At 46.0% G+C, this 20,670-nt stretch overlaps 2 protein-coding genes across 2 annotated transcripts; both read right to left on the bottom strand.

Annotated features, from left to right (window-relative positions):
* Positions 1–2,382: 2,382 nt before the first annotated feature.
* On the bottom strand, positions 2,383–5,052 carry LOC120663732. Its single transcript, XM_039942630.1, has 4 exons — positions 4,639–5,052; positions 3,497–3,685; positions 3,155–3,377; positions 2,383–2,527 (listed from the first exon to the last, which is right to left on the bottom strand). The coding sequence occupies exons 1-3, from the start codon at positions 4,898–4,900 to the stop codon at positions 3,337–3,339; spliced, it is 492 nt and encodes a 163-aa protein (XP_039798564.1). The 5' UTR covers positions 4,901–5,052; the 3' UTR covers positions 2,383–2,527; positions 3,155–3,336.
* Positions 5,053–6,423: 1,371 nt separating this feature from the next.
* Positions 6,424–10,315, bottom strand: LOC120666561. Its single transcript, XM_039946428.1, has 6 exons — positions 10,149–10,315; positions 9,872–10,048; positions 8,237–8,425; positions 7,898–8,121; positions 6,934–7,535; positions 6,424–6,686 (listed from the first exon to the last, which is right to left on the bottom strand). The coding sequence occupies exons 2-6, from the start codon at positions 10,041–10,043 to the stop codon at positions 6,680–6,682; spliced, it is 1,194 nt and encodes a 397-aa protein (XP_039802362.1). The 5' UTR covers positions 10,044–10,048; positions 10,149–10,315; the 3' UTR covers positions 6,424–6,679.
* Positions 10,316–20,670: the final 10,355 nt, after the last annotated feature.

The following is a 20,670-nucleotide window of genomic DNA, read 5'->3' as shown; positions in this document are numbered from 1 at the left end:
GATCCTGTAAACCGTTCAAATTATTTAAAATATTCATAGAAATAAGAATAACATGATAAATTCGGGTTACGGATTATGTATTTACCTTGCGTTCCTTCTGCTGTCGCCATAGGATAATACGAAGAAGGTCCCGCATCATATAAGTGTTGCGATCCTATATGTAAATGCAAAAGGAATTAGACTTCATACCAAAATTATTTGAAATTAAGATATGGATTATATGTTTACCGAAATGTCGTGGTGGTGCCTGTAATGCCGCACTACCGCACTGACGGGCAAAGTTTAACCTGCGGGAGGGGCCTGCCGCCCCCCTGCCGGGCGGCGGGTAGGCCTACCGCCCCTCCACCGGGCAGCGGGTACTTACCGCCTGGCTGCCGGGCGGCAGGCTCCCCCCCAAAGGCCAAAATGCGAATAAAAATAAATTTTATTTACATTCAGGTCCCTACTGCCCGGCAGCAGGGCGGCAGGGGCCGGCCGCCCCGCAGCCGGCGGTAGGGGTACAAAACTGTAAATTATGAAACCGAAAATATATTTCTGTAAAAAACGATTTTGAAAAATATAAAAATAAAAAAATCGCGGTTTGGACTTTGGAGTATTGGGCCTTTTGCAAGCAGGAAGCGGGCATTTGGGCCTTTTCAAAATACATTCTCCTTTTCCTCTTTCTTTTTCAAGACGTGCACCCACCCAACACCCAAGATTCAAAATTTTTACTTTTTTACTAACAGATAACCTATGTAGCATGCACACTTGATCATGACAGATGATTTTCTGCCATTCTTTAGGAACATTTTTACATTGCTTTATCATTGGTTATGTATACAAGCAAAGGTGGTAACTCCCAGAAGATCTCCAAAGGCTCAAGAATATTCACATATATAATAGCAGTTGTACATTAGAATATGTATAAATTGTTTGTTTCTCAATTAAATGAGTTGTCCGACCACGTCAGTGAATTGTATATATATTGGTTGTTTGGATTCATGGGTTATTTTTTAGCCCTCCTCCAAATAGTTCAAATAGCCCTAGAGGAGCCAAATAGGAGGGCTATTTGCAAATAGCTCACCCCTAAAAATTATCCCTCCCAAGAGATGCTCTTTGGGGCTATTTCGGGTGAGCTCCATTGATTCTCTTTTAACCCCCCTCCAAATAGTTCAAATAGCCCTAGAGGATACGCGCCTGCTCAAAGAGAATCTGTTTTAGGAAACCTAGAGAGATATATTTGGAAATCGGTGTTCCTAACGATTATACTCGGGTAAAAACTGTCGATCAATTTTTTTTTGGAAGGTAGTCAGAAGTCCAAGGATTTGCAAATCACTGGACCACATTTGCTAGAAGAATGGTTTCGGTGATCCTTTCAGCCAACATGTGGATGTGTTGAGCGCAGTTCATCGTCTCTCTCTAATGGAGCAACAGGTTCACGACAAATGAACTCGATGTATAACCAACTGTTGCATCGTATGCGATCATACTGAACATCTGCTAATTTGGTGAGAAAGGATCAACATTTGACACAACGGAATTTAGATTCCCGGTGCATGGTAAGCAAATCGAGCTTTTTTAGGAGTCATCGTATCGAGTTTATCAGTTCACATGGTCTTGAACGAGAATGCTTGAAGAGAATGCATAGAGATTGGAACAAAACCAAGCATTTTGTAAGCAGATGAAGACAGACAACTCGAGAGCAACACTTACCCTTAATTTTCTTACAACAGTATTAACTTGTAGATACTTATGTATTGCATGTCAATTCCATGTAGATATTACCATACTCCACACCACAGAACGACTATGCTACGTAAACAGAGACCGAGACTTCAAAATAATCAGTAAGAAGCAACTTGTACATCTTAACATATTTAACATGCACCGTAGCTGAAGTTGATAAATAAAATTTTAAACTAGGTATTGTACTCCCCTGTGAGGTTAACTTCCTATAGGATTTCCAGGTCACCTTTACTGAAACTGAAGCAAACTCCCCTAGCTCTGCCACTACATCATCCGTCCTATGGTAGCTAGTCGCGAAACTATATTTCCACCGTGCATTTGTTGGCACCACCGTTTGGCCAATGGTAGGATCTTCTCCTGGAAACCCTTCAATGTACAGATCAAAGCCACTATGCCTCTTCACCGCTATAGCAAAGCTCATCATGATGCCCAACTTTGGAGCGGCTCCGCGAAAGAGTCTGATCACCTCACTGAAGCCGCTGGTCTTGGCGAGCAGCCTCAAGTTGACACCACCATCAATGGCACCGAGACGGAGGACCTTGACTTCGACCCGGGCCTCCACTGCATTCATCAACACCATGTATTTGATGTCCAGAGCGCACCTTTCGCCGTACAAGCGTCGGTGTTCAATGAACGATTTCGATTCAACCATGTTGTATAACTCAGTGCAGCCTTCAATGATTGGACCATCACCACCATTTGCCTCATCCTCAGTTGAGGCATGGAGCTCAAACTCGATCAATGCATGGAATGAGAATCCAATGACTCGAGTGGGGCTGATTAGTGACAAACGTGCCACGCCCTGCAACAAAGTCATAAGTTTGAATTTTTTATCAGTTACTAGCAGAGGGATATTACTGTTCATGATACCCAATACAGCATGTGCATATGCCAAAGTAAGAATGTGTATAGAGCAAAAGGAGTGGAATGATGTCAGACAAGTACAAAAATTCATATAAACGCATAATTTTAATATATATAAATATATATATAAATTAATATGTACTTTCAGATTGATAGCAGGTAGATAGTTGCAAAAGTTTGCAAAAAAAAAAACTTACTGCTGTTAACTTTTTACAGCACCTAATTAAGATGGCAGCCACAAATTTTACGGAAAAACTATGCCCAAATTTGGACATCCTAATGTACGTCTGCTTTTGCCATGATAAAAGGAGCATACATGTAGACAGTTGCAGTTTGCAAACCAAAATACCACACTTGCTTTCACAAACACTATCAGTTCAAATGTAAATCTGTTGTATTAGTAATTGAGACCATATCCCAAAGTTAAATGAACAGAACCTAAATCTTAACATGGCAAATTGTAGTTTTGACATATGTTAGTGTCACATATACGGATGTTATGAATGATAAAACAGAGCGCACATAGACAATTAAAGGCCTAAAAGGATGAAGCAATTATAATTACCGTCTTTCGTTTCACAGAAACAGCTTCACAGTTGTCAATACCATGCTTATAAACATAGTTGCGCAAGGGATTGATTTTGTCCCGTGCTGCAACAAACCATAGATCTTCGCACGACCAGGACGGTTATGTTCATAACCAGCAATTTTTGCATCAATGAACTGAAGCAATACCATTGAAACACACTAGCATCCATTTAAGCAATCTCCAGCATTGCTCACAGTGACTGCAAAGTCAATATTAAAATATAAGGTGTATTACCGGCTAGTTGATGAATATATTGATTATGGCAGATACAAACAGAGGGAGGAGTTGGGGGGGGGGGGGGGTAAAAGCCTAACATACTGTCAGATAGATCAGCAAGATTGTAGTCTGATCTGAATATATGCTCGCCAGTCTTGAATGCAGGGAAAAGCCTGGTTGGTGTAGGCCCATGAAGCTTAGTCAGTGGATTTGCATACAACAACTCAGTTTGCTTGTCAGGGTCACAACTAGCCCTTGGGAATTTTTCAATTGTAAGAGGGGGATACAACCCTACACCAAAGATCACAAAAATCAGCACAAAAGACCAATGTTAAATCTCAAGAGTTTAATGCAAGCATCATATCCTACTGTTGATATATAGTATGTTTATGCCATCTTATGGTTCACAATCACTAAAAGGAACTATTTCAGCAACCATAGATGATGGAATTAGTGGCTTTCACAAGTTTCACCCATGTATTCAAATTACAAATGCTAATTATATCATTATACAAAGGTGTTGTGGGTAGGTTTTGAGGAGGTAAGAGAAACACAAGGATCTTGAATGTCATGGGGGGAAAAGACAAACCTTCTTATTGGGAGAAAAACAGAGCATATGACTTGTTATGTCTTGAATCTAGTTCTGATATCAGAAATAAACAATGTCTGAACCACTGCGACATAGGGAAATAGGAGAGGTAACATTACCAATATTTTACAAATAAGTAAGCAAGAATTTAGATTTGAAAAAAAGAAGAATGAAACAAATCACAATTAGGATTTCTCTACACCCACTCGGTAGATCTTTTCTTTCCTAAAAAAATTCTGTTCGAAACATTTGCTTAAAACAGATTTTTATTTTTTTTCTGAAGTGACGAAGCTTAAAAAAGCAGCAGAATCAACAAGCATGGTTCATTGTGCCCAGTTATCACCATAAAAAACATTAAGGAAGCGTTCATATGAAAAAACTCCTGTACGGATTTTCAGAATTCAGTTCCTAAACATTTCGATCCAAACTTCAAAAGCCCACTACCCAAGGACGGCCACTAGAAGAAGAAATATTAAGATTCAGTCAACCACTGAACATCCAAACGGAAGCATTCGTTTTATACTGACAATGAATTTCTTCGACACAGAGGAGTCAGCGTTATCAAACTAAAATAGCACACTCAAAGGAAACAGAAGAATGAAACACAAGCATTAAGGTATAAGTGGCCAGTCGTGGTTGGTTTTGGAGATTTTACCTTGATTCCCATTATCGTCGTCGGCGTCGTCCTCCTCCTCCTCGCTGCCGCTGTCGCTGACCAACCATTCATCGTCAGTATCCATGGTGGTAGACCTGGGTGAATCCTCGACTTCCTCGCCCCGCGGGGAAAGTGGCCTCTTCTTGCCGCGGGAAGGGCCACGGGTCTCCGCCGATCCGCTACCGCCTCCCTCAATCTCCATTGGCTGCTTCTCGCTCTCCTTCACAAACCCGAGATGAAGAGGGACGGTGGAATCATCCATCTCTTCCCTCCTCGGATGTTCCTACGGATTCCAGATTGTCACCACTATCCCACCGTGACACCTCCCGGCGACCCCCAGACACGGCCCAGCCGTGTTCCGCCGCAACCAGTAGAGGTTTCGGCGCCGCCAGAGCGCTTCGATGGAGAAGGCGGGTTCTTCTGTCTTGCAGGGAAAAGAGGCCAGGGGCATTTGTGTCTTTCATTAGATTTAAGGGGTTTTATCATTTAATATTTCACTAATGTGTGATCTTGGACCCACATGTCACTGAAAATAGACAAAGGGTCATCAAACTCGAACCTGAAATAACCCTTCAAATGTCTGTGTTTTTCAGCTCTAGCTCGAGCGTCCGACGCAACGCAAGCCGTAGCCATAGGACGTGTGTGGCACGCTAAGTGACTGAACAAAAGCTTAAAAAACTAGAGCCTGTCTGGACGTTGTGGTTTTAGAAAACTAAAGTATCAAGAAACTGTAGTTTTATTATTAGTATGGCGCTTGTGCATTGCTACGGGTAATATGATAGATCTACATAATACCATTAATATTTTATCTTCATTCCTAATCGAGATTCCAATAGATTTGTTCGGATTTTGATTTTAATTCCGATTAATTTGTCCGTATTCTGATCAACGAACCAAGAAAGCATTGTCTGCTTTAAAAATAAGTAGAGATAAGCTAAATACGTGCAAAAACATAATTTAGAAAAAAGAGGTCTAGAGTGAAGTTTTTAAAACTCCAAAGACTATGATTTTGATAGAGCCAGTTGGCCCCCAGTACCATTTCTCGTTCCGCAAGTCAGGGATTCGTGAGGTGGGTTCGTCGGGATACCGTGCATGGGCGGACTTACTTTAATTCAAAGATTTTTATTTGAATACCTATTATTTTTATTTAAAGAATTTGTATATAGTATATCCCATGTATATAATTCACAAAAATAACACAGCATACAGGCCTGTTAATCTCTTATTCTCTCCTTCAGCCCAAATCACACATCCCTCTCCACCCGACAGCCCACATGGCCCATTTCAGCACTCGGGCCAGCCACCTGGCCGATCGGGCCGAGCGTTCCTCCTCTGTGTCCCTCCACTCTCCCGATCTCCCACCCTCCCGTAATTTGTCCTCTGCTCCTGCTCACGATTCCAAAATTTGTTTGCTTAAAAAAATTGCTTCAAAAAACGATTCCACAATTACGCTTGATTAGTATTTTTAAACTGGCGATACTACCAGAGTTTAGTTTGATACAGGACATGAGCAATCAGTTTGATCTATAATTTCTCCCAAAAAATGATCGTTAGTTGATCAGGAAACTGCGTGTGGTAAGTGAAGGGTGATGTGTCAACAAGAGATGCTCTACATGAGTAATCTCAAGTAACAGAATTCAGTTAGCCTCCACAGATTTGTTAGGCCAGTCTCGGTGACCGCTTTATACCTCTGCTGGTATCAAATGTACTCCTTGACATCCGTGCTATTATTAGTTATAGTAAATGAAATTAGCAGGTTACCACATAACAAGAAAAGAAATGCACTGTTCTTGGACACGTCGTTGCTCAGTCTGGGCCGAGGTTCAGAGATGCACGGATAGTTTAAAGCAAGAATAACACTAGCAAGTTTAATTGAATGTGCATGACCACATGAACAGATGAAAATAGGTGACAGAATACAGCAACGGCGCTGGCGACAACTACTACTGAAATGATCTTGGACAGTCCGATGTGAGCTCAACAGTTCAGATCCTTCGGCAGATTTTTGCTAGCCATAAACTCTTGACTACCCTGCTTTTCACTAGAACCTGCACATGAAAGCCAAACCAGATAGAACTTAAATAAAAAAACAAATGCATGGGAAAAGAACAAAACAGAGGAATATTATAAGCAGGTTAAGGGAACAAGAGTGACTAGCACATGTAAAAGATACTCAACGGCATTAGTTTGTGGCAAGCAAATGGGTTCACAATATCATTCTAATCAATGAAATGCAACTTGATGTACATCTGCAATAGCTGAAGTTGTAAACTAAATTTTTGGTGACCAGCATACCCGTATGATTTCCAAATAACCTTTAGTGAAAGTTCTGCAAACTCGCCCAGCTTCACCTCTTCTTCATCAGTCCCATGGAAGACAGGCTGAAAGCTGTATACCCGCCAAGAACATGACATGGACTTCTCCTTCCCAACAAAAGGATTGTCTCTCGGAGCAGCTTCAATGTAAAGATCAAAGTTTTTGCGCCTCTCCGCCGCGACAACGAAAGTCATGATGGAGTGTGGCTCCGGAGCAACACCTCGGAAGAGTCGGATCACCTCATCGAAGCCAGCGGTCTTGGCAAGCAGCTTCATGTTGATGCCGCCAACAATGGCACCAAGGTGGAGAACCTTGACCTCAACTCGGGCCTCCACCGCATTGATCAGCTTCATGTACTTGACATCCAGTGCACACCTTTCGCCATACATGCGTCGGTGTTGAATAAATGACTTGGATTCGTGGAAGTCGCTGAACTCAGTGCATCCTTCAATGAGGCATTCACCCTTGGGTTTATCTTCGGGCAGGGCATCAGTCCGGACATAGAGCTCAAACTCAATCAACACACGATTCACCATTGAAATAACTCGAGCAGGGCTGGTAAATGACAAACGTGCCACACCCTGCAGTGCAGTAATATTATGAATTGCTGATTAGAGAGTAGAGACCAATAGAATTATTAAAATGAAATAGAAGAGTATTAGATGTATATCAAATAATGTCTAATGCATTTCCCTTTCATAATGTCAAGGTGGATGTAGAAAGTTTGAAAAATGAATTACAATGCAGATTGGTACTTTTTATATTTTAGATTGGAGCTGATTCACAAATTTGTTTTAAAAAAGAATGATAACCAGACCTAGGTATAGCTGCAAAATTGAACGACAAAATGCCTTCATCCCCTACTGTTAGTTAGAAGGAAAAAAGTTCCATGGTTGCAGAAGGGATCGAAATCAACACCAGGCTTGCAAGAAAAGGGCATTACCGTCTTTTGATTCACAGAGATAGCTTCACAATTGTTAATATCACGCTTATACACATAGTTGCGCAAGGGCTCGACTGTATCCCGCATAGCGACAGAGCCAGAGATGTTAGCATGTCCAGACTGGTCATGTCGGTAGCCCGCAATTTTAATATCAACCAACTGAAACAACTGCATAGGACGGCACCGAGATCCATTAAAGCAATCCCCAGCACTGCTGACAGTTACTGCAAAATTATTATATTTTTTTAGTACGTACCTGATGGCATATGATTCATGATAGCTAAAGCCCAAGATGACGAGAAGAGGGGGTGGAGTGGGGTTATAAAAAGGCACACATACATTCTGATTTGTCGTTAACCTTATAGTCTGCACAGAATAAATGATAGCCACCTCTGAATGGAGGATAACGTCTGATTGGTAAAGGTCCTCGGAGCCTAGTCTCTGGATCAATGTAAAGCACATTGATCTGCTCCTCATGATCACAAGTAGCCGTTGGAAATTTATCCACTGTAAAAGGGTCGTTTGCCCCTGCGATAAAATAACTCAAATCAACCCCCAAAAAACTATTTTGCACAAGCTATGGAAACAACATACTTTTTTATGTGAAAGCCATCACTCGATGGTTCAAATGCGTAAATATTTCTTTTCAGGTAGCAAAATGTAGAAATTGTTTGCAGTCAAATTCCACATGCTAAATTATATCATTTAAAGCAAGCACATAAGTAACTGAACGGAGAAGCATTCATTTATGAGTCAGACGATCAAGGGGGTGCTTAGATTGGATTTCCTGTTTTTAAGGGTTTCAATTGAAAGCACACCAGCAAACATGCCCTACATGGGGAAACCAAGATATTTATTAAATCAGTGTGCATAACAAGCAGAAAATTCATTCCCCATTATGGATTTTGCTAAAGATTTTTAGCAACAGTAACAATTTTTTAGTATAGTATCATTTATGTACAGGGCATAAGTAGTCGAGACAAGAAGCATTCATTCCGGTCCGGTGATTAAGGTAATAATTGCAGGGATTATCAATTTTTGCTCCTTAAGGATTTATATCAAAAGCATAGCAGAAGACATTCACATATCCTAGAAGGAAAAACATAGAGATTTGTTGAACCAACAGAAGATTCATTCCTTAGGTCTACTTTTTTTTTGTGGCAACAGAAAGTGAATCCACTTGCATATCGAATTAAATTACAATAGCAATTAATAAGTAGCCGAATCAAGAAGAATTCATTTATGAGAAAGGCATTTAAGGGGGGGGGGGCGGTGTTGGAATGAGGACTGTTGCAGGAATTCTTCAATTTTTTAGTTCCTTAAAGATTTTGATTCAAAGCATACAAACAAATATCCCCTAGAAGGGTTAAAACACCTTCAATCAGTGGAAGATGCCAGCAGAAAATTAATTCCTTATTCACCGCGTTCGGCAGGCTGGAGCTGGAGGCTGGAGCTGGAATGGGGTGAGAGAAAAATACTGTTGGGCTGGCTGGAGCTGGTGGCTGGAGTGGTGTGAGAGGAAATTACTGTAGCGCTGGAGGGGAGAAGACCAGCCGAACGCAGTGATTCTGGATTTTGCTAATGATTATTTTTGTCGCAGTAGAGATGACTCTAATATGCAAATTGAACTGAACTGTAGCATCATTTATATAAAGGGCGTAAGAGTAAGTAAATTAAGGGGACGTTAATTACTATTCCAGTAATTTTCAAATTTTAGTTCATTGAGGATTTCAATCCAAAGCATACCAGTAAAAATGGCCACAATTTGAAACCTAGAGCCTAATCCAATCAGCAGAAATGCCAAAAGAAAATTCATTCCGTATCACAGATTATGCTGAGTTATTTTTCCTAAGGGTTTTTTTTCAGCTTAAGAGAATTGTGCATGATCAACTAACCTAGAACATCGGGGGAAGAAGTGAGTAAAACATAATGTGAAGTCCTAAGTTGCAGCCTCGCCGATGATTTGAGTCTTACCCTGATTATCGTGGTCCTCGCCCTCCTCGCTGTCGCTGTCGCTGTCGCTGACCAACCATTCAGTGTCATCGATGCTAGTTGTAGATTCGTCGTCGTCCGGAGTAGAAGGGGAAGGCGGCCGCTTCTTGCCGCGGCCAGGGCCAGGGGTCGCCCCAGATTCTTCAATCTCCATAAACCCTAGATGCAGAGGAAGGAGGGACGGTGGTGTCAGGCTCCAATCTGACTTGTGGATCGGACCTCTCCCTTGTTGGATCGGCCGCTCCTGCGGATACCTCACCAGCCCCGCCGCCGATGGCTCCGCCCGCCTTCCGCCGCAATCTGCAGAGGATGCGCCGGCGCCGCCACCCAGAGAGCTTCGATGGAGAAAGACCAAGGATTTGGTCCGTCCGGTTTTGGCAGTGGATATTTGGGTCCTTCCCGTATCCTATTTTCTTTTTTTTTAAGAGAGAGAAACGTCCATACATGCTATTTTTCATAAAATGAAATTAAAGTAAAAGAGAGAAAATAACCCAAGAATGTACACAAGACATCATGTTCTGTATCCACTCGCCAAATTTGACTTAAACCTTAATGAGTAAAATGCACTGGGGTCCTAAAACTAGTTGACCTGTTTTGTTTAGGTCCATGAATTTTGAAAGTGCATTTTTAGGTCCACAATCTATTCAAGTGTGTCACTTGAGGTCCAAAACACCTCTTACCAGCGTTGACCGCCTACGTGGACAGCCACGTAAATCCAACGTGGACCGTATATTTGCAAATCACCCCTTTCCTCTCCCAAACTTACCCATCCCTACACTTTGTTCCCCCAGGCCTTGCGTGGCGCGGCTCGGCCGGCGCTGGACCAGCGGTGGCGAGCGACGAGGCAGCAAGGGAGGCGAGCGAGGGCAGGGATGGCGCGCGCATGGGCCGTGTGGGGGTGTGGCGAGCCTCACCGGCCGGGCGCAGGGCGGGTAACGGCGGCGAGGAGGCGGCCCAAGATGGAGGATGGTGGCGGCGGGCGGAGCTTCGACGCGCGGGAGCTCTGCACAACGCGGCAAAGGGCCGGGTGAGGGCTCAAACAGGTAGAGAGGAGGGAGGAGGAGCCGTGGGTGCAAGGAATCGACGAATGGCTCACCGGAGAAGACGAATCGACGGTGGTCGGTGTCGGGGAAGGAGCTCGTGGCGGCGGCAATGGAGGAACAGAAGGAAATTTGGGGGGGGGGTTTGGAGCTCTGTGCTTCCGCGACCCACTGCGCACTCAATCAGCCGGGGATCCGCCGCCACAGCACTGCTCCGCGGCCAGGGAAGCACCGCTGCCGGATGGGGAGAGCCCGCGCGCGTCGGGAAGGACCCGTGTCGCCGCCTGCTCAGCCACTGCCCGGATCCGCGCGCCTGCTCGTGCCTGGACGCGTGCCTCGGCAAGCCCACGAGCTCGCATCCGCCGTTCCGCCTCCCGCGTGCCATTGGTCCCGTGCCGGCCCGCCTGGCCGCCGCCCGGTTTCTTGCGCCGCTCCCGCTCCCCTGCTACAAGCCCGAGACGCGCCACGCGTGCCGCTCCTGGGCCTCCCCCTCGCGTGCCTCCTGGCGCGCGCCGCTAGACCCCATGCCCTGCTCTGCCTCCCGCACGCACGCCACGTGCTGCCGGGGTCCGCCAGTGGTGCTTCGCGCTCGGGAGGACGCCGACGTAGCAGCGAGCGGTGCAGCAGGGCAGCGCGCGCGGGAGCCGACGAGGCACGCGCGGCGGCCCGGCGGGAGCCGAGCAGCGGGGCTGCAGCGGCCCGGCGGTGCGGGAGCAGAGGAGATGAAAGGATGGGGGAGAATTGAGGAGGGCTCGGCTTGGGAGGGGTGATGTGCAAATATACGGTCCTCGTTGGATCTACGTGGCGGTCCACATAGGCAGTCAACGCTGGTAAGAGGCGTTTTGGACCTCAAGTGACACACTTGAATAGATTGTGGACCTAAAAATGCACTTTCGAAGTTCATGGACCTAAACAAAACAGGTCAACTAGTTTAAGGACCCCTATGTAACGTCCCGCCTCCCCGAGGTCGGGCCCGCTTACATCTGTCAGCTCTCTAGGACATAGACTGTCCTCACAGACCAACACCAGTCCTTTCTGCACACTTTGTCCTCACTCGTGCGCACCCGGGAAGAACTTCTCGGTCGGTCACCCATCCCAAAATTATTCCAGGCCAAGCACGCTTAACTTTGGAGTTCTTTCGAGATTAGCTTCCGGAAAAGAAGTTGCAACTTGTTGGTATGAGTATCCTATTAATCCTATTAAGCCCTGGGCTGGGGTGTCACATGCTCACCCCCCTTAAGAGACCGATGTCCTCGTCGGTCAATCCCAAGCCAGGAACGTCACGAGATGATGACTTCTCATTACACAATATGTACGATGTGTCCTAAGACCTGAGATCGTCGTATGTACTCAAGATGTGAATCGACTTACTTAGGGGCCATCAAACGCTACACCGTAACTGGGTAGTTATAAAGGTGGATTTCTGGTCTGTCAAGAAGTATGCTGTGAGACATAGTCAGTCAAGATGGGATTTGCTCCTCTCTACAAGAGAGAGATATCTCTAGGCCCCTCGAGTGATTTGGATCAAGAAATGAATGGCCATGCTAGGGTTAAGAGTTAACCAAGGATTCTGAATCACAAGATCGAGAAAGAGTGGTCGGCTTCAAGCTAGACCAAATATCGTGAGGCAAAGGGAACAACAAGTATAAGATTGTGACGTCTCAACACATATGATTCGCGCGTGCTTAGGAGTTGACACGTCTTGCTAGAGACCGCTATCAACTATTGGCCAGTAGGAGTACTGGGTCATGTCTATTCACGCGTGAGCCCATAGGGTCACACACCTAAGGGCCAGAAACCTAATGAAAATGAGATCCAAATTAGACTGGGCTTAGATGCACTAATAGTCTTCAGTTGGCCCATTAGGAGACGCCGAAGGTGGTAGGGCCCATGGTGCCCAAGGTGGGGCCCATAGGAGCCCACCAAAGGGGGCGCCTCCAGGGCTACATAAGTAGAAGGGACAGGGTGGGGGCGCCCACCCCTTGAAACCCTAGCCCCCTTTGTTGGCTGCCGTCGTCTCTTCCGTGCATCAATCCTTAGTTGTTCTCGCGGATCTAGCAATCCGGAGTGCGACGCTTCTTCCCGTATGTGTGGACTTCGTGGAGGTGCTGCGCTTGCTGCACAAGGACGAGCCGTTCGTGAGGTGGTTCACGCAACTTCACTATCGACTTCCATCTGCATTACACTGACACGCTACAGAAGTTCTGCAACCGTGCGTCTAGTGGTAATCCCGTGATCTATAACTGCCGTAATCCTGGTTAATGCGGTAAAAAAAATTTGTTTTTGCTACCCCATATTCATACAGTGGTATCAAGAGCTAGTTTTGTCTCGTCATAGATTCGGATATGTGCATATAGAGATATGCATAGTTTCATATCGATCTATGACCTAGTTTCGTAAACTTGCTGTGAAGGTTGTGCAACGACATACTCCTACCGGTCGGTTTTCCGCCATCGGAGTTAAGTGATGCACATAAACCCGATCGCTGCGGTTGGAGATCAATGTGATTGGTCGAATCGAAATTTAGGGCATAAGCCTGATGCATGAGATGCATAGGGCAGTAGATTGGATCTACTGCGAATTCTGTTTTGTTGCAAAAGCGTGTTTTACAGTAAAATAGTCATAACTTTTGCATACGAACTCGGATTGAGGCGAATTTTATATCGATTTGTATCTATAGAAAAAGTTAGACTTGGTTAAAAACAAAGAAATTTAGATTTGCGAAATTTGGCCTAGAAGATAGGGTTTTCGGCATTTTAAGTTCGGGTGTCGGAATCGCATAACTCTGTTTTGCAGGTTTTGTGATCGGTATGGCCCCTATGTGTATATGATACATGTGTGTAATTGTTTCATGACCTGTGTGTCATGATTATGACAATTCGGCCGAAGCCATATGAATTGTCGCATTTGATGTAATGGCATGTGTGCCAACCTGTGATGATCCAAGTCGTGAATGTAATTTTATTTACTAGCTATTAGGTGTAATAGTAGAAGTAGAATGATCCCTCATTAATTTAGAGCAATCATGCCCTACCAACTAAACCTTGCACTGTCCCATGTCCTGTACGATTGGTGGTGGTTCTATGAAATTAGGGCGCCACTGGTTTTCCTTGACTAGACAGGCTGTATCGGATACATGCACTCATAAAGGGTTGGTTAGCTTGACAAGGTCATCTTAATGGTTAAGGACCTTGGGGCATAAAGGTTGGGAGCGAGACATGGAGATATCACCCAACAACAAGAGTCATATGAGATATGATTAGCAAGAGTTGCTTACCGATCTACCTCGTCTTCTAGTGGTGATGCAAAAGCTCACTAGTATACGTGTTAGTTGTGCGTCTTGAATCACTAAGAATCAAAAGAGGGATATTGATTTTGGTGGGAGTAAATTCTACTAAATTGTTTAATGTCGTTTACTCCATCATGAATGCTTTTGTCTTAGTATTTTGCATTTATTTTGTTGTAGATCAATGGCTCAAAACCAACCATTTGCTTTACGTTCCGTACTTGAGAGCAACAAATTGAATGAGACAAACTACGCGGATTGGATCCGCAACCTGAGATTGTTCTCAGGGTAGCTAACAAGGAAGATGTTCTAGATAACCCACTGCCAGAAGATCCTGGTGCAGGTGCCCCTGCTGCTGAGAGGAATGCTTACAGGAGAGTGGTTTATAACGACCGTGAAGTGAGCTGTCTCATGCTAGCTTGCAAGGAACCCGAGCTGCAAATGTAGTTTGAGAATAACCATGCAGCGCACGATATGATCGTGGCGCTACGGGACATGTTCCCGACACAGGTCAGGACTGAAAGATTCAATGTGTTCAAGGCCTTTGCTGAAACTAAGCTAGCAGAAGGACCATCAGTAGGGCCACATGTAATCAAGATGGTTGGTTACACATAGAGGTTGGAGAAGCTGGGCTTCCCACTTGGCCAAGAGTTGTCCAATGACTTCATTCTTGCCTCTTTACCTCCGAGGTATGGAAACTTCGTCTCGAACTACCACATGCACGGGGCTGAGAAGGGCTTGAATGAGCTGTGCAGCATGCTCAAGACGGCAGAGAGTGACATCAAGAAAAGCATAGGTGGCGGCCATGTGATGGCTGTCCAGAATAAGCCTACTTTCAAGAAGAAAGGTTCTTCTTGGAAGAAGAAGAAGGGCAAGGCTAAGGTTGCGAACCCAAGCCAAACCCTACACCCAAGGCCAAACCTGGACCAGCTGCAGACAAGGAGTGCTTTCATTGTCACCAGCCAGGACACTAGAAGAGGAACTGCAAGCTATACCTAGCCATGTTGAAGAATCGTTCTTCCACCTCAGGTACACTTTTTGTTCATATTACATAAATATTTCTCGCTGACTCTTATGTTAATTCTTGGGTATTTGATACCGGATCGGTTGCTCATATAGGCAATTCGATGCAGGGAATGACAAAGAGTAGAAGCGTTGAAAGAGGAGAAGTTGACTTCCGCATCGGCAATAATGCAAGAGTTGCTGCTTTGGCCGTCGGGACGATGCAACTACACCTAACGTCAGGATTTGTCTTGGAGCTTAATAATTGTTATTTTGTTCCTAGTTTGAGTCAAAAATTGTGTCTCCTTCATGTTTGATGAAGGATGGTTATTATTTTGCGAGTGAAAACAATGGTTGTGTGATCACTAAGAATAATATGTTTGTGGCTTTGGCGTCCATTAAGAATGGGCTACTTATTTTAAATCTTGATGATTCTCTTGTCTGTAATAAAAGTGCTAAAAGGCCTTGGCTAAATGATTTGAATCCTACCTACATGTGGCATTGTCGTCTCGGTCATATAAGCAAGAAACACATGAAGAAGCTCCATGAGGATGGACTTCTAAGTTCGTTTGATTTTGAATCATACGAGACATGCGAAGCTTGTTTGCTGGGCAAGATGACCAAGACGTCATTCACAGGTTTTCAAGAGAGAGCACTGGATTTGCTGGAACTCATACATACTAATGTGTGTGGACCAATGAGCTCGACTGCTAGAGGAGGATTCCAATACTTCATTACTTTGACTGATGACTTAAGTAGATATGGCTCTGTCTACTTGATGAGGCATAAGCCTGAAACCTTTGAAAAGTTCAAGGAATTTCATAATGAAATAGAAAATCAACGTGGCAAAAAGATTAAGGCCCTGCGATCAGATCGTGGAGGTGAATATCTGAGCCATGAATTTAGCGATCATTTGAAGAGTTGCATAATTGTTCCACAACTTACGCCGCCAGGAACACCTCAAAGGAACGGAGTTTCCGAGCGACGTAATCGAACTCGGTTGGACATGGTTCGATCAATGATGAGCCAGTCGGACTTACCATTGTCATTTTGGTTTTCGACAAGTTCAAGGAGTTGACTACGATGAGACTTTCTCGCCCGTAGCGATGCTTAAATCTGTTCGGATTATTCTAGCTATTGCTACATATTTCGATTATGAAATATGGTAGATGGATGTCAAAACAGTTTTCCTTATGGAAATCTGATCGAGGACGTGTACATGATGCAGACCGAGGGTTTTGTCGATCCGACCAATGCTGGAAAGATATGCAAGCTTCAAAAATCCATTTATGGATTAAAGCAAGCATCTCGGAGTTCGAATATTCATTTTGATGAAGTAGTCAAAGGGTTTGGCTTCATTAAAAATGAAGAAGAAGCTTGTGTTTACAAGAAGGAAAGTGGGAACTTTGTTGCATTTCTAATCCTATATGTAGATGCCATATTGCTGATTGGAAATAATATTCCTATGCTTGAGTCCGTAAAGACTTCACTGAAAAATAGTTTTTCGATGAAGGGTTTAGGAGAAGCAGCATACATACTGGGCATTAAGATCTATAGAGATAGATCAAAGAGGCTTATAGTATTAAGCCAAGATACTTACATTGACAAAGTGTTGAAGCGGTTCAACATGGAAGAGGCAAAGAAAGGGTTCTTGTCTATGTCACATGGCATACATCTTAGCAAGACTCAGTATCCTACGACGACTGATGAGCGAGAACGCATGAGCAAAGTTCCATATGCCTCAGCAATTGGATCTATCATGTATTCAATGATAAGTACACGCCCAGATGTTTCTTATGCTCTAAGTGTTATGAGCAGGTACCAGTCAGATCTAGGTGAGAGTCACTGGACAGCTGTGAAAAACATCCTCAAGTACTTGAGAAGAACTAAGGATGTGTTTCTAGTCTGTGGAGGAGAGGAGAAGCTCGTTGTAACTGGTTACACTGATGCTAGCTTCCAAACCGACAAAGACGATTCAAAGTCTCAGTCCAGTTTCGTGTTCAAAATAAATGGTGGTGCGGTTAGCTGGAAGAGTTCCAAGCAGGTGACGGTGGTCGATTCTACAATAGAAGCCGAGTATATCGCAGCTTCAGAAGCTGCGAAGGAATGTGTTTGGATAAGGAAGTTCCTTATTGAGTTTGGTGTGTTCCCTAATGCCTCTAGCCCGCTGGATCTCTACTGTGACAACAGTGGAGCTATTGCGCAAGCCAAGGAGCCAAGGAATCACCAGAAGAGCAAACACGTTATGCGGCGATTTCATCTCATTCGAGAGTTCATCGATTGTGGTGAGATCAAGATATGCAAAATACACACGGACCGGAATATTTCAGATCCGTTGACAAAACCCCTTCCACAGCCCAAGCATGAGACACACAAGAGCAATGGGTATTAGATACATTCTAGATTGACTCTAGTGCAAGTGGGAGACTGTTGGAAATATGCCCTAGAGACAATCATATTTCCTTGTATTCATGATTAATAAAGTGTTCCTTGAATATTCATGGATGACAACTTGTATCGATTAATGCTTATGTGAAGTATTTGTGAAACTCTTTACTTGTATGAATATTCTAAAGTGTTCCTAATCGGAGTTCATGTGAGGACACACATGAATATTAGACTAGCACATGTATTAGTTGATTGACTACGTTTCACAAGTCATGGACATGGGGAGGTCAAACTAATAATGTGGGCTCATGTGAGACATGAGACTGAACTGACGCAACACAAGATGATGACTTCTCATTACACAATATGTACACTGTGTCCTAAGACCTGAGATCGTCGTATGTACTCAAGATGTGAATCGACTTACTTAGGAGCCATCAAACGCTACACCGTAACTGGTTAGTTATAAAGATGGCTTTCGAGTCTGTCAAGAAGCATGCTGTGAGACATAGTCGGTCAAGATGGGATTTGCCCCTCTCTACAAGAGAGAGATATCTCTAGACCCCTCGAGTGATTCGGATCAAGAAATGCATGGCCATGCTAGAGTTAAGAGTTAACCAAGGATTCCGAATCACAGGATCGAGAAAGAGTGGTCGGCTTCAAGCTAGACCAAATATCGTGAGGCAAAGGGAACAACATGTATAAGATTGTGACGGCTCGACAGATAGAATTCGCGCGTGCTTAGGAGTTGACACGTCTTGCTAGAGACCGCTATCAACTATTGGCCAGTGGAGTATTGGGCCATGTCTATTCACGCGTGAGCCCATAGGGTCACACACTTAAGGGCCAGAAGCCTAATGAGAATGAGATCCAAATTAGACTAGACTTAGATGCACTAATGGGCTTCAGTTGGCCCATTGGGGGACGCCGAAGGTGGGGCCCATGGCGCCCAAGATGGGGCCCATAGGAGCGCACCAAAGGGGGCGCCTCTAGGGCTACATAAGCAGAAGGGAGAGGGTGGGGGTGCCCACCCCTTGAAACCCTAGCCCCCTTTGCTGGCCGCCGCCCTCTCTTCCGTGCATCAAGCCCTAGTTGTTCTCGCGGATCTAGCAATCCGGAGTGCGACACTTCTTTCCATACGTGTGGACTTCGTGGAGGTGCTACGCTTGCTGCACAAGGACGAGCCATTCGTGAGGTGGTTCACGCAACTTCACTATCTGTCGGTGTCCCGACCCGGGGGCCCGGATCCCAACTAGTGAATGCTGCGTGTTTCCTCGTCCCAGATGATGATGCAAGAGGCAATCACAGTAACGCACAGTTTATCCTGGTTCCGGCCGCGGGGCCGTACGTCCAGCAAAGGAGGTGTGCGTGGGCACTGTATTATCTTGCACCCGGAGTGCTTCTAGTAGGGGGTACAAGCGAGGCGAGAGAGGGAGAGAAGCTCCCAAGTCTCTTGCTAGAAGTGGAGTCGGTTGAGATGAGTGCTCAGTAGTGCTGAGAGTTCTCTGAGGGGAAAATCAGAGAACCCGATTCCCACACCGGCCTAAGGAAGCCCACCTCCTCCTTTTATAGTCACAAGGAAGGGCGGTGCACATGAGTGGGGGTATGGAAGTCGTCGTTTTCCCTTAAATCGCGGGGTACAGTGGTCGAACACTGTAGGAAGTGTACTGTGGGAAGGCGGCGTGTGTCGTTGTCGTCCTAGATTTCGTCCTTTGTCCTGCGAGGATTGCGCCGCTCGTCCTGTAGCGTTCCGGCGGTAGTTATGGCGCGGGATGGTCCCGGACCCCAGGTCGGAGTGCAGGCGTGCACACTAGAAGGTCCGGGGGATACGTGACGTCGCCGGACCCCCCTCCCCTTCCCGGTGGGAGGCGGGCCCGGAAGGTCGGCAGGAGCGGTACCGAGCCTGTCTTGTCCCGCGTCGCAGGTCCCAAGGTGCTGCTACAGCGTCCGGGATGGCGGAAGGGTGACCGGAGTAAGCGGATGGGACCCCGGTCACATCTACTGTGGAAATGGCGGCCCGACGCCGCCCGCCCTTGGTGCCGTGGCGGAGTGGCTGGCCTTTAATGCCTTTGTACGGCGGGCGATTGGGCGGTGGGGCCGTTTGTCCCTTGTGCCGGGAGACAGCCTCGAGCGAGGCGGAGATGAGTCACCCGCCCGAGGGTAGATCCGCTTCCCTCGAGCGAGGCGGAGGTTGGTCACCTGCTCGAGGGTAGATCCGCTTCCCTCGAGCGAGGCGGAGGTTGGTCACCCGCTCGAGGGCAGATCCGCTTCCCTCGAGCGAGGCGGAGGTTGGTCACCCGCTCGAGGGTAGATCCGCTTCCCTCGAGCGAGGCGGAGGTTGGTCCTAGAGGGACCCTCGAGCGCGGTGGAGATAGTTTCACGGGTTCGAGGGGGATGCGAATGGGCCGCATGCTGTGCTTCTTTGAGTCCTTTCCTTTCTTCCGTATGGGAAGCAGGCCGTGGGCCTTCGTGGGCCCAGTTGTCTCAGCAGGTGTTTGTGTTTTTAGGCGATCTCAGTACCCTGATTAGGGTGTCCCTAATTGTGGTACCCGACAGTAGCCCCCGAGGCTTTGGTCGAGTCAGGGGATTCGGCCAAAGGGTGATTCAACGATTTTTCCCTTTTGACGTGATCAGTCAGTGCCTGCGCATCCGTCAGACGCGTCTGAGCGCCAGCCCGGCGGATGCGACAACACGCCGGTCAGGGTAGTACGCCCGTGGGGGGTGTACTTCGAGGCGCGTGCCTTTTTGTTTGTTTGTTTCAAGGACAAGACGTGTCCGTGCACTGAGGGGGGCCAGGGCGACGGTGGCACCCGCTGCTTGGAAGCTGGTGCTTTCATCGAGCTGTCCCGTGCGTAGGGCCTTGGCCCCGGCATTCCTGGTTGCTTTGCGGCGCGCCGTTCGAGGGGCTCAGCTCCGCTTTATTTCATTCGGTCGTGTCTCGGCGCGGTGACCGAGGACAGCCTTTGCTCGTGGAGCGCCGCGTCATCACGGGCGATACAAGCCTCCGCTCTTCGACAAGCTTGAAGCTTTACGCCTGGCGCAGCTATAAATAGGGATCGTGGGGT

This window comes from Panicum virgatum, chromosome 3N (genome assembly GCF_016808335.1).
Source record: "Panicum virgatum strain AP13 chromosome 3N, P.virgatum_v5, whole genome shotgun sequence".
In the NCBI taxonomy this organism is placed as follows: Eukaryota; Viridiplantae; Streptophyta; class Magnoliopsida; order Poales; family Poaceae; genus Panicum; species Panicum virgatum.
Note: the sequence above shows the minus strand (reverse complement) of the source record. Positions and strands in the feature narration are given on the sequence as shown.

What these genes read in the sequence shown, in the direction of transcription:
- LOC120663732 (XM_039942630.1), bottom strand. Translation starts at nt 4,900, where the DNA reads ATGGATGATTCCACCGTCCCTCTTCATCTCGGGTTTGTGAAGGAGAGC. An exon ending in CGACGATAATGGGAATCAAG is followed by an intron (nt 3,686 to 4,638) that starts GTAAAATCTCCA and finishes TCTTTGGTGTAG; the next exon opens with GGTTGTATCCCCCTCTTACA. An exon ending in TCTTGCTGATCTATCTGACA is followed by an intron (nt 3,378 to 3,496) that starts GTATGTTAGGCT and finishes TTGACTTTGCAG; the next exon opens with TCACTGTGAGCAATGCTGGA.
- LOC120666561 (XM_039946428.1), bottom strand. Translation starts at nt 10,043, where the DNA reads ATGGAGATTGAAGAATCTGGGGCGACCCCTGGCCCTGGCCGCGGCAAG. An exon ending in CGAGGACCACGATAATCAGG is followed by an intron (nt 8,426 to 9,871) that starts GTAAGACTCAAA and finishes ATTTTATCGCAG; the next exon opens with GGGCAAACGACCCTTTTACA. An exon ending in GGTTAACGACAAATCAGAAT is followed by an intron (nt 8,122 to 8,236) that starts GTATGTGTGCCT and finishes ATAATTTTGCAG; the next exon opens with TAACTGTCAGCAGTGCTGGG.